Source organism: Stenella coeruleoalba (genome assembly GCF_951394435.1).
Source record: "Stenella coeruleoalba genome assembly, chromosome: 9".
Lineage (NCBI taxonomy): Eukaryota > Metazoa > Chordata > Mammalia > Artiodactyla > Delphinidae > Stenella > Stenella coeruleoalba.
In genome coordinates, this window is record NC_137155.1 from 90,768,928 (window position 1) to 90,781,372 (window position 12,445).

The 12,445-nt window shown below is 46.5% G+C and overlaps 1 protein-coding gene across 1 annotated transcript in view; it reads right to left on the minus strand.

The window, feature by feature from the left end:
* Window positions 1-4,463, minus strand: part of ZC3HAV1 (zinc finger CCCH-type containing, antiviral 1) — a 67,414-nt gene extending 62,951 nt beyond the window's left edge. Inside the window, exon 1 of the mRNA XM_079930959.1 lies at window positions 1,695-4,463. Coding sequence (XP_079787085.1) covers window positions 1,695-2,002 — 308 coding nt within the window. The 5' untranslated portion in view covers window positions 2,003-4,463. The remainder of the gene's footprint in view (window positions 1-1,694) is intronic.
* Between the last annotated feature and the right edge of the window lie 7,982 nt (window positions 4,464-12,445).

A 12,445-nucleotide genomic window follows, 5' to 3' on the forward strand; every position in this document is an offset into this window, starting at 1 on the left:
GTATTTAAAACTAACAGCCAACACTAACTGGTGAAGAATTTTTCACAACAGAAATGATAACAAAGTCTTCCATCTCCATTGTTATTTGGAAGAGTGTTAGAATGTTCCTTCCTTTTTTCTGTTCTCTACCCTCTTTTCCTCCTTCCTGATTTTATTTGCCGACTTAGATGACTCCCATACACATAACTTCCTGCAACTCAGAAATAGACTTTCAAATTGTTGTCTCACGACATAATAAATATTTATTTTTAATAACAATGGGGCATATTTTTAAAATTTTAGTTTTGCTCTAAACAAATTTTTTAAAAAAATTATCTCATCTACCACATCCACTTAAAACATCTGTCTTTTGTATGTTTTATCAGACAGGTATTGCGAGTGAGTAATCTAAAGTTTTTCACTCATAAGCGCATGCTGGAAAGTTTGATGACCACCATTTTGGACACTAAGACACCACTTAAAGTTTTTAAGGATGGAGGAAGTGTGACAAGTACTATATCAAGAAAAATAATTTAGCAAAAGTACATACGGATAGGAAAGATGGGGAGAAAGACCATGGTCAGAGAAAATCATTCATTAATTCAACAAGGCATTCATTTAGAAGTGAGATGCGAAGTAGGAACCAGACAGGGAAGGGACGGGATTGGTCAATAAAAGAACTTGATGTTTTAAGGTATTATGAAGGAGGAAGAAGAGTTTGGGGGTTGGGGGGGAGTGTCACAGACCCTGCGCTGGGGGAAAGAAGATGAGTTCGACAAAGCCTGGCAGGATATTCAGGTGTAGATGCTCCTCAGACCCCTGGAGATGAAGAACCTAGAGTCAGTAGGAAGGCCGGGGCAGCGGATGTACACAAGGAAGCCATCTTTATAGATGTGACGACTAAACCCAAGGAAGTGAGGGCTCTCGGGGAGAGACCTGGAATACAGGTACATCAAAAGGCTTAACTGAAACCTTGGGGCACACCTATATGCAGGAAGCAAAAAAAGAACAAGTGGGAACACAGAAGCAGCTACCTGGGAGATAAGGCACACTGTTTGAAAGTGGTCCCAAAGGTAGGCGGTCAGCGGTGCAGGCCACCGCGGGGCCCACGGGAAAGGAGTTCTGGAAGAGGGCCCATCATTGGTAACCTTGAATAGAACCATTCTGGTCTTGGTGGTGCGGGCTAGAGTCAGATATCAGAAAAGTGATAATGAGGGGAAAGGAGGCGCTTGGAAAGGAAGGCCAAGCAGAGACCCGCAGCTCGCAGCGATGGAGACATATCCCGGGATCGAGTCGGCTGGGGGGCTGGGAAGACCACACAATACCTAGGGGGTAAGGTAGCAGAGAGGGGAAGACTCAAGATTCCAGAGAATGGAGGCATTTTCTTTCGTTCCCAAACCTGCATCCAAATTGTCTAGGCCCTGGCTTGCCCAAAAGTACTTTATCCTTATGGAGGTGGGGAGTTAATCGTAGTCTTCACCGGGGCAGTAGCGCGCTAGCCGTATTCGAAGGAAGGTCTGAAGGCGCTGGAGGGAAGGGAACCTTCGAGAGCAGAAGCGCGGGCCCAGCAAGAAGGGAAGCAGAGGAGTGAGCAGCTGGAGGAAGAGTCATCGGGTGCGAGGTCCCCGCGAGGGCGCGCCCCTCACGGAGCAGCAGCCGCGACAGTCCTCCCAGACCGGGACCGGCGAGACGCCCCTCCCTCCCAGGGCACTCACCGCTCCGACTGCGAATAGTGGCACCGGCCCAGCAGGTTGAGCTTGCAGAGGTGCAGGTTTCCGCAGGGTTTGTTGCAGAACTTGCGACGGCAGACCCGGGCTCGAGTGGTGGCCACCACGGACCGGATGACCCCGTCCTTGCCGCCAGTCTCCAACACCACGAAGCGGTCGGGCCCGGCCTCTTCCAGCACCTCGCAGAGCTGCGCCTCGGAGAGCTGCACCTCGTCGAGCAGCGCTTCCAACGCCATGCGGCCCCCCTGGGCGCACAGGATTTTGGTGATGAAGCTGCATACCCCCGGGTCAGCCATGGCGCGCTGTACTGGCCTGGCCGCGGCGCGGGACTCTGCTCCAGGGAGAATCGAAACTTAAGAGTCCCGGGGGCGGGCGCGGGTTGGGCGCGCCCGGGGCGAGGGAGCGTGCGCTCTCCGCCGCCGCTCGCAGAGACCAGTGGTTTCGGTTTCCCAGTAAACCGAAAACCGCTGGTCTTTGGGTCGAGAGGCCAAATCTCACCGTCCTGTGTCAGACTTAAAGTCAATCGCGACGGTAACCTAGTGGAAAGAGGGTGAACAAGCGCGGGCTAATCTGCCGGCGACGCGGCGACCACACCGGACGGCTCCTCGAGGGTCAGGTTCCCCAGCTGGGCACCGAGAGGCTTCTCCGGAAAGAAGGGAAACTAAAAACTGATCTCGGGGCTCTGGTGCAGTTTTTATAAACCAGCCAAAGTGACGAATGACGCGAGTCTTGGGAGCTTTCTTGAGGAGTGCTAGGTTCTCTACCCCACCCGTTCCCGGAAAGAACAGACCCAAGTGAGCGCTTGCTCCGAGCCCGGCGCCCTGCCTCCGGTATTAGTGAATCTTACAACTCCACGAGTTAGATACTGTCATCTCACTCTACTTGAGGAAGTAATCTGAGTAAACACAGCCTACAAGCTGGAGCCTGGGAACCTGAGGTTCCCCAAATCTGGGCCCCAGATCGTGGTCCGCCTGGCCAGGACCAATGTGAACTTTCTCTCACACCACCCTTCCTTCTCAAAGGACAAGTATTATTGCTCTCCCTCTTTTTTGCCTTCTTATGAGCTCTTTGAAGAACCACTTCTTGACACATTCTTGCCTGTCTATAGTCACTAACAGAGGTGCCCCAGACACCGCTTAATCCCTGATAGTAATCACAGTCGGGCAGGCGCGCTTAGACATATCCCAAGGCTTCAGATAAGTTCCTCTCTTTGGATATTCGGACAAGACCTTTTCCCTCAGTGGGGACTCACTTGGACCCCCAGAGTTGGTATAAAGTGAGAACATTTGAACTACAGAAGATACAGAAAGAAATTTTATCTGAGTTTCTCTTAATCTGACTAAAGCAAATCCTCCTGAAAATACAGCTACCTTTCAACCCTTTCCAAGGGAGTTTCCTGCTAATTCAGTTGCCCTGGAGACAGAATGTCCATTGCAATTAGCATCAAAAAGCCCAGTAGAACCTTCCATACTCTCCCACGGAAGTCCTAAAAACCCCCCTTTTGTTAAATTGAGATATATAAAGTTACTTCGGGCTCTTCCAGGAGGTTTCCATTATTGAAAACTGCCCCCCCCCATGCTAAATAAATCTTGTCTTTTCTCTTTTTAATCTGTCTATTGTCAGTTAATTTGCAGGACCCAATCGCTGGACTCAAATTGGAAGAGGCAAAAGGTTTTCCTCCCAACACTCCCAGGTGAAATGGGTCATTGATGAGATAAGTAATAAACCTTTTTTTAAATGATAGAATTCAGTTGTCAAACTAGAAATTCTTCAAAATGATTAATGGGCATTCTCAGATTGGTGATTCATGGTTGATGATCAGAGTCTCTTAGGAATACAGTACTTTGGTATGAAAACCAGCGAAAGCTAGGTTCCCTCTAGCTATTACTTTATAGTTTCCTTTAATCCACTTGGCCTGATTTGTGGTCTGACAGGTTCCCAGGGACTGGGCTTTCAATATCAAATCAATTAAATTCACCACAGTATCTTCTGTGTGGCCCTTACTTTAGCTAGTCACTCTGAACATACAGAAGTTTAAGAAATAGTCCCTGCACTTAAGGAGCTTATGTTTGGGAAGACATGAGAAAACATTAAAACATAAGGGAATCCGTGGTTAAGTGCTGCAACGGGGTATAAAGGAGGTTGGAGAAGAGTACAGTTTGGCTAGAGTGGTTGGGATTAGAGATCTAAAATTCCCCTCAATTTGAGGCCCTGAGAAACAATTTAAGGGGTTGTGGAGAGGAAAAAAGCAGAGATTTAGGAAATTTGTGTTGTCACAGGTTGGGTTCTCCAGGAAGCAGACACTGATATGGAGTTGAGAGTACAGATCTCCTGGAGTGTAACGCCAGAGAAAGTCAGGGGAAGCAGCAGGATTGGTCTGTGAGGGCTGTCAAACCACGATGCAGACCTCACAAGGTCTCCGCTGGCCCGATGGGAGCAAGAGACTAGCCTCGGGCAGAAAAGCCTAGGCCCTTGTACCACTGCTTTGGATGTTCATTGGCAGGGGCCGCTGGAGCAGTGCCTGACTTCAGCATAGTCACTGAGGTGAATCCTGAAGGAGCTACAGCTGGAGGCGCTCAGCTAAACACACTCCTTGCAGCTGGGGAGCAAGCCCTGCCTTGAAGGGAAATCTGAGTGACGCCCTGTGTCCACTCTAGTCCACCTTTCGTGCCATGTGGATCTGTTTCTCCATCTGTGCTTGGGAAACAGCTTTTTCAGCACTCCGATGGGCCACTCTTCCTGAAAAATAACTTAGAAGAGGGAAGTTAATGGAATGAACTACGGCTTCTGTCATTGCACCTGGTTGTAGGACCACAACTGGCCCTCATCACTTCCCTCCACAACCATCCATTTCTTTTTCTTTTTTTATTGAAATATATTTGATTTACAATATTGTATTAATTTCAGGTGTTCAGAAAAGTGATTCGGTTATACATATGTATATATCTATATTCTTTTTTTTTGATTCTTCTCCATTGTTGTTTATTACGAGGTATTGAATATAGTTCCCGGTGCTATGCAGTAAATCCTTGTTGTTTATCTATTCTATATATAGTAGTGTGCATCTGTTAATCTCATACTCCCGATTTATCCCTCCCTTCCCTTCCCCTTGGGTAACCATAAGTTTATTTTCTGTGTCTGTGAGTCTATTTCTGTTTTGTAAAAAAGTTCACTTGTACTATTTTTTAGATTCCACATATAAGTGATATCATATAGTATTTGTCTTTCTCTGACTTATTTTACTTAGTATGATAATGTCTAGGTCCATCCACGTTGCTACAAATGGCATTATTTCATTCTTTTTTATGGCTAATATCCTATTGTATATACTACATCTTTATCCATTTGCTGATGGACACTTAGGTTGCTTCCATGCCTTGGCTGTTGTAAATAGTGTTCCTAAGAACATTGGGGTGCATGTATCTTTTCAAATTAGAACTTTCATCTTTTCCAGGTATATACCCAGGAGCGTGATTGCTGGATCATATGGTAGCTCTATTTGTAGTTTTCTCAGGAACCTCCATACTGTTCTCCATAGTGGCTGCACCAGTTCACATCCCCGCCAGCCGTGCAGGAGGGCTCCCTCTTCTCCACACCCTCCCCAGCATTTGTTGTTTCTAGACTTTTCGATGATGGTACCACTATCCATTTCTAATTCCCCTCACCCTGAGGTGGTCTCAGTAGATCACCTGGGTGGGCACCCCAAACCCTCATTCCTAAGAGGTCCAAGCACCTTCTCAGACCACTGTTGCTGCTCTTGTCTTGTCTATTCACAGTCACAGTTGGGCAAAAGAGTACCAACTGACACACAAATAGGTCCCTGGAGTACACACATATTCCCCTCTGCCCCCTCTAACAGCAGCCCTACCTCTTCCTGCTGACCAGGTCAATTACCTCTGATAAGACAGTGATTCCTTGTCTTACTGCTGGTCTCTCAGCACTAGGAGGGCAAAGTGCCTGGTGACAGCCATAACGTGTAATCCAATGGGATATTTGCTGTATCCCCAGGCAAGAATGTGCCCCTTTTGGGGACCAAGACTTCTAATTTCGCAGAACCCGGACTTGTGGGGACAGGGAAGCTCAGTGGATTTGTAGGAGAGCAAAACTTGCCGCCCCCTAATATCACTTTAGCATGTGGATTATTTCCAGCTGAAAATAATGAAGGCCCAAAAGACTCAGGAAGAAACTCTGACCTTCCCACAACTGCCTAAAAAAAATTTAGATAGAGGGTCTGTTCCCAAATAGAGCTATCACCAGCGATACCTGCAAAGAATATGGGCTAGGGGTGGTAGGGGAAACACTAAACAGGGCCTAGAGATCAGAGTCCACTCTGTGTCCCGTTGTTTCTGCCTGACCCAGCAAACATTTATTTACCAAACGTTTGCTTTTCCATCTCCGTGTGAATGGCCTTCTTCCCCTTTGAAGTCCCAAACCACCCCCCCCAACATGCTCTTTTGTCTTTAGCTGAAGATGGTATTTAAGGTGAGCGATTCAGCTATTTGGGGGACTTACTCAGTTTTCCTGCATCTCTCCCATGTATACATGATATTAAACTTTGATTTTCTTCTGTTAATGTCTCATGTCAATTTAATTTTTTGACCAGCCAAAAGAACCTGGAAGGGTAGAGGAAAATTTCTTCCTCCCCATTGGGTCATTGGAATGATGCTAACTGGGGCCACTCATGCTTCCACCCATTGTGGAAGACACACCTGCGTTATCTGCCTGAAGGAGTATACTCCGATGTCCTGGAGGAAATATAATCACTGCAGTGTATTGCCTCCATGCTGGAGCTTCGGCTGCACCTCTAACTGACCATTCCAGTATTTTATCTAACCAGCAGCTTTGGGATTACACTGTGTGTGATATGACCCGTAGATCCCATGTTTATGGGCCCATTCCTCTATTTACTGTAAAGAATCTTCTGGTCAGATACTGTGTTATGTGGGATCCCATGTCTGTGGATCAGGCAATCTTTAAGCCTCCAGAGTGGTGCTACTGAGGTTCTGCAGGCAGGAAAGGCAACCCCATACCTGGAATCTGTCTATTCCTGACACAGTAAACCTCTGGCCCTTTCAGGAAAAAAGATGTCACAATGTCACAACTGGTCACCAAGTATCCTATTGGTCTCCTTAAGGAACAGTGCTTAGCCTTGGTCTTAATGGCTGGCACATTGGACATTTAGAGGCGGCAGTAGCTATATTTGTTTTGGTAAATGACAGTCCACGCTGTAGGTTTTTGTATTGCCTCTGTCTCTTTGGCCACTGTAGGCTCTTTGGTACCCATCACGTAGCTGGGGTGGGACAGCTGCTCTGACCAAGGCTGGCTACATTAACTGGCCAAATTACTTTGTCTAGTTGGTACATCTTTTGTAATGGATATTTACTAGTGGGCTTAAAACATTATACAAACAACTTCCCACTTTGCATCCACTCCTATAGTTCATCCATGTGCCTCAATTCCAGCTCTTCTTGTCTCTGATTTTACAATCTTTTTCTTTCAGGCCCTCTAGACACCAGCCAGGCCACACATCACTGTCCACGAGTCCACATTTGTTCTGACCTTGGGCCATTCTCCTTCCACACAACGCAGATGACCTAGTGCACATCTGAAAGCTCCTCCTTTGGGGAGATTTTCCTTCACCACCATTTTTCAAGGCCTCCCCTAAGTATGACTGTAATGTAGCTGCCTTCCATTTTCAGCTTGTACCCACATACTGAGGGGACTCAGCCATACTCCCAGCTTGGTCTTTTTCTTCTTCCTTTACTGGTTACATGGGACCCGCCTCATATGGCCATAGGTATAAGCTGGTGGAGGGGTGCTGGTGCAAGTGTAATGAGTGACATGGACATCTGGGCTACTTGTTCATACAGTTTCCTTGTACCCCCTAAATCCTGTATCCTGAGACAGTACTCCTTTGTCAGTAATTTCTGTGTACAATCTTATATTCCAACTTACTCGATAGAGTTCTCAGAATGCTCAGGTTGGAAATCAAAATACAGCACTCATTTTAGAGGATTGACAAGGAAAGGAGAAGAAAGGAATTACTTGGGTAGCTAGAGAGATTTTTTGTTTATTTGTTTGCTTATTTATTGCTGTTGTTTTACTGGAAGATCTGGGCATATTTGAAAGTTTCAAAGAAATATATCTGGGGAGAGTGCAAAGCTGCAGTTGCTAGGACACATTAGCGTGATATCAGGCTATGCGAATCAGTTGAACCACCAATCAGGGAGGGAAGCAAAACATACACAAGGCAGTGACGAGTTAGCTATGCTGAGTCATAGAAATTTAAAGTACATAAACATTGGAGGATTGAGTCAGATGGAATGTCCAAAGTCCATGGCAAACAGATGCTCTCCAGGAGATATGGGAGTCAGAGGGGGCATTAGTCAGCCAGACAGGGGAGGGCAGAGGTGAGGAGCAGGCAGACGGGATCTTCTGACATTGAACTTGGCAGCAACAAGGCTCCCTGGGAGGAAGAGAACTGGGACGGGATGAAGCTGGAGTATACAGGTGGAGGGGTTGACTTCAGAGTGAGAAGGGTCATTTCCCTCTTCGAGGATGAATTTATACTTTGCTTTGGTGGTGTTAAAATGAGGAACTTCAGGCTGCACACCTTTCGATAACACTCGTCTGAAGGCACAGGCCACAGGCATGCAGACAATGGCTCGATGTGGCAGCCAGCTAGGACCCAGCAAGTCTCACCTCCTGGTATTTATACCCCTGTATAGTCCCCTCCCACAATGCATATGACTGATCTCTGTAATCAGTGAGATATGACAGCAATGACAACGTGAGTTTCAAAGCTAGGTCATAAAAAACATCGTGACTTCCTTGTTCACTCTTTTATCACTCACCGTAGGGAAGCCAGTTGATACGTTGTGTGGACCCTCAAGAGGTCCTATGGAAAGGCCCATATGACAGGTAACAAACGCCTCCTGTCCACAACTAGCACTACCTTGCCAGGCATGTGGATGAGCCCCTTGGAATGGGATCCTTCAGCTCCAGCCAAGAGGTCCAATGACTACATCCCCACAGCTGACAGCTCAACTTGAACCTCGGGAGAGACTCTGAGCCAGAGCCACCCAGCTAAGCTACTCAGCAGTATGGGAGCTACTCAGTAACCATGGGAGATAAGAATATTGATTGCTTTAAGCTATTAAGCTTGGGGGTAAATTGTTATGCAGCAATGGATAATTAATACAACATCCCCAAATACACGAAGAAACCAAGGTCCAAAACACAAAGTAATGTGCACTGTGTAAGGAAACTGGGGAGGTAATCAGGTCCAGAGGAGGAATAAAAGAACAGATTAAGTGAAACAAGCAGTTGAGAGAGAGTGGGAATTACAACAGGTTATCAGGTTATGTGTGACTGGGAGAGACAACGGGGAACTCATGATTTCTGATACCACTTTATGGAAGGTCAAGACATGGCTGGGCATGGCAGACAGAGAGAGGCCCACAGCAGGCTGCATCAGGGTGGCCTTTCATGGCTTGGGCTTCTTCCTTGAGTACTATTCCCCTTGGGATAGAATAGGACTGGGGCTGTGCCCTGAACCCTATGGCACTGGGTGGGATGCTGACAAGACCACCAGGCCCTAAGCATTTACTATGTGTTAAGTGCTTTAAATAATATGAAGACTTAAACAAATGTGGCATTCATACCATGGAACATTATTCAGCCATCAAAAGGAATGAACTGGGCTTCCCTGGTGGCGCAGTGGTTGAGAGTCTGCCTGCCGATGCAGGGGACACGGGTTCGTGCTCCGGTCCAGGAAGATCCCACATGCCGCGGAGCAGCTGGGCCCGTGAGCCATGGCCGCTGAGCCTGCACGTCCGGAGCCTGTGCTCCACAGCAGGAGAGGCCACAACAGCGAGAAGCCCGCGTACCACAAAAAAAAAAAAAAAAAGGAATGAACTACTAGTATATCCTATAATGAACTACTAGTATATCCTATAATGTGAATGAGCCTGGAAAACATTACGCTAAGTGCATGAAGGTAAAGATAAAGGTCATACACTGTATGATTCCATTTACATGAAATGTCCAGAATAGGCAAGTCCACAGAGACAGAAAATAGACTGATGATTGTCAGGAAGGCCAGGAAAAGAGTGAATAGGAAGTGACTGCTAACGGGCACACGTTTCTTTTGGAGGTAACGAAACCGTTCTAAAATTAGATTAACGGTGACGCACATTCTCGTGAACATACAAAAACCCCATTAAATTGTACACTTTAAAGTAGTGAATTTTATGGCATGTAAATTATATCTCAATAAAAAATAATACGAAGACGGAAGCACATGTAATAGCATTGACCTTGTGCCCAGCACTGTTCTAAATGCTTTCTGTGTATAATTTGCTTAACTTTCACAACAAATGGACCTAGGAGGTAAGAACTATTATTATCATCTTCCATTTACAGGTGAGAAAACTGAAGCCCAGAGAGGTTAAGTGATTTGCCCAGGTCACACAGCTAAAGCAAGTACTAGAGCCAAGAACTGAACCCAGGCAGTCTATCTCCTGAAGCTACAGGCTTAACCATTATGTTATATCACCTTTCACTTATAAATGATCTCAGGTGAATCTTTTTTTTTTTTGGTACGTGGGCCTCTCACTGTTGTGGTCTCTCCCGTTGCGGAGCACAGGCTCCGGACGCGCAGGCCCAGCAGCCATGGCTCACGGGCCCAGCCGCTCCGCGGCATGTGGGATCTTCCAGGACCAGGACACGAACCCTCTTACCCTGCATTGGCAGGTGGACTCTCAACCACTGCGCCACCAGGGAAGCCCTCAGGTGAATCGTAAACAAATCAGTGAGGCGGGCTTTAGTACCTCTATTTACAGTACCTCTATTTCACCTCAGAGAATTAAGTAACCCGCTCACACCAGTAGGAGCAGGGGAGGCAGGATTCAAATTCAGGACTTGCTGACTTCAAAGCACACAACTCTATGTCACCTTCAGCTCTTGCTGGCAGCTGCCTTCAGCACTAGGGGATGAACTAAAACGGACCTTCCGAGGATCCGCACCTCAGCAGCGGGCTGACACAGGGAGCTTCTTCTTTTAGGAATCATGGGATTGCAACACCTAGTACTTTTCCTGTGTACATGTTATGATGTCTATATTGCTTTCTCATCTTCCAATTATCTTTTCACCAAATAAACAATTACATTAGCAAATCAGAAGTTGAAAATGCGTTTGCTCAGTATCCTCACATAGACTTAGTTTTAACTAGGATAAATGCAAGTTAACTTTTATATTGAAATAAATATTGACTCCTATGTTTTTAATTCATTTCAGTTAAAAATTTGGCCATACAGAAAACTTTGCGAGTTTTCAAATAGGTACCTCTTTTTTATTTTTGGATTATGGAAATTTTCTATATAAAAATAGAATGGTATAATAAGCACTCATGTACCCATCACCTAGCTTCAACAATTATCACCTATAGATTTCTTATTACATAGTTCTCCAATTTATCAGTAGTTCAGCTATGATTACATTATCCTTTAGTACTGGTTAAATCACTTTTTAAAAGGCAAAATGTTAACAGGTGTTAATAAGTGGTTATAAATTTATAGATAATTTACATTTTCTTTTTTTTTCTTTTTTTTTTTTTTTTTTGCGGTATGCGGGCCTCTCACTGTTGTGACCTCTCCCGTTGTGGAGCACAGGCTCCGGACGCGCAGGCTCAGCAGCCATGACTCATGGGCCCAGCCGCTCCGCGGCATGTGGGATCTTCCCGGACCGGGGCACATTAGCGTGATATCAGGCTATGTGATATCAGTTGAACCACCAATCAGTTTTTCAGTAAATTTACATAGGCATACAACCATCATCACAACCTGGGTCATTTTAACAATTCTTCAGAAACTGCTGTTCTATTGCAACTGCAATAAAGTTGCAAATTCCAACTTTATCTCTTACCCGTGCAACCAGCTTTTGTGTGTCTATGTTATTACATGTTTCGTAACACATTAGATTCTTAGAGCTATAGCTGGGAACAATAGCTTCTTCTCAAGTACTCTCAATGCCATATTCTGCCCTTCATAATTACAGCTACAGTTCAAACAGCTTCTACAGGGATTTAGAGGTTTAAAGCAGTATCACAAACTACTGGAAATCAGAGATCCTTTTTTTTTTTTTTTTTGTGGTACGCGGGCCTCTCACTGCTGTGGCCTCTCCCGTTGCGGAGCACAGGCTCCGGACGCGCAGGCTCAGCGGCCATGGCTCACGGGCCCAGCCGCTCCGCGGCATGTGGGATCTTCCCGGACCGGGGCACGAACCCGTGTCCCCTGCATCGGCAGGCGGACTCCCAACCACTGCGCCACCAGGGAAGCCCCAGAGATCATTTTAATGGATTTAGCAAGATCGACAAGGTTGTATACAGCATAATAAGCAACAATGCCCTTAGACCTTGGTGAAAGGGGTCCCTGCCCTGGGCTCGGTGCCCTGACTGCACCCTGCACCAGGTGTGAAGAGGCAATGGAGCTGAGGGGTTCCTGCAGCCCTCCGCACCACACTACGGTGCCCAGGACTCGGAATTCCCTGCCCATACCACCCCAAGCCTGTTTCCATACCCGAGCCAGTCTCTTCCCAGCGTGTGTCCTCCCTTTAGGGCTATTGGGGGTGACTGCTCACTGGAGAGCGGGTGACTACCCTTGCACTTGAGGGCTGGGTGGCCACACACATGCAGAGCCTCTCATGGTGCAGGATGGAGAAGAGAAGAGATGGGCTGAAAA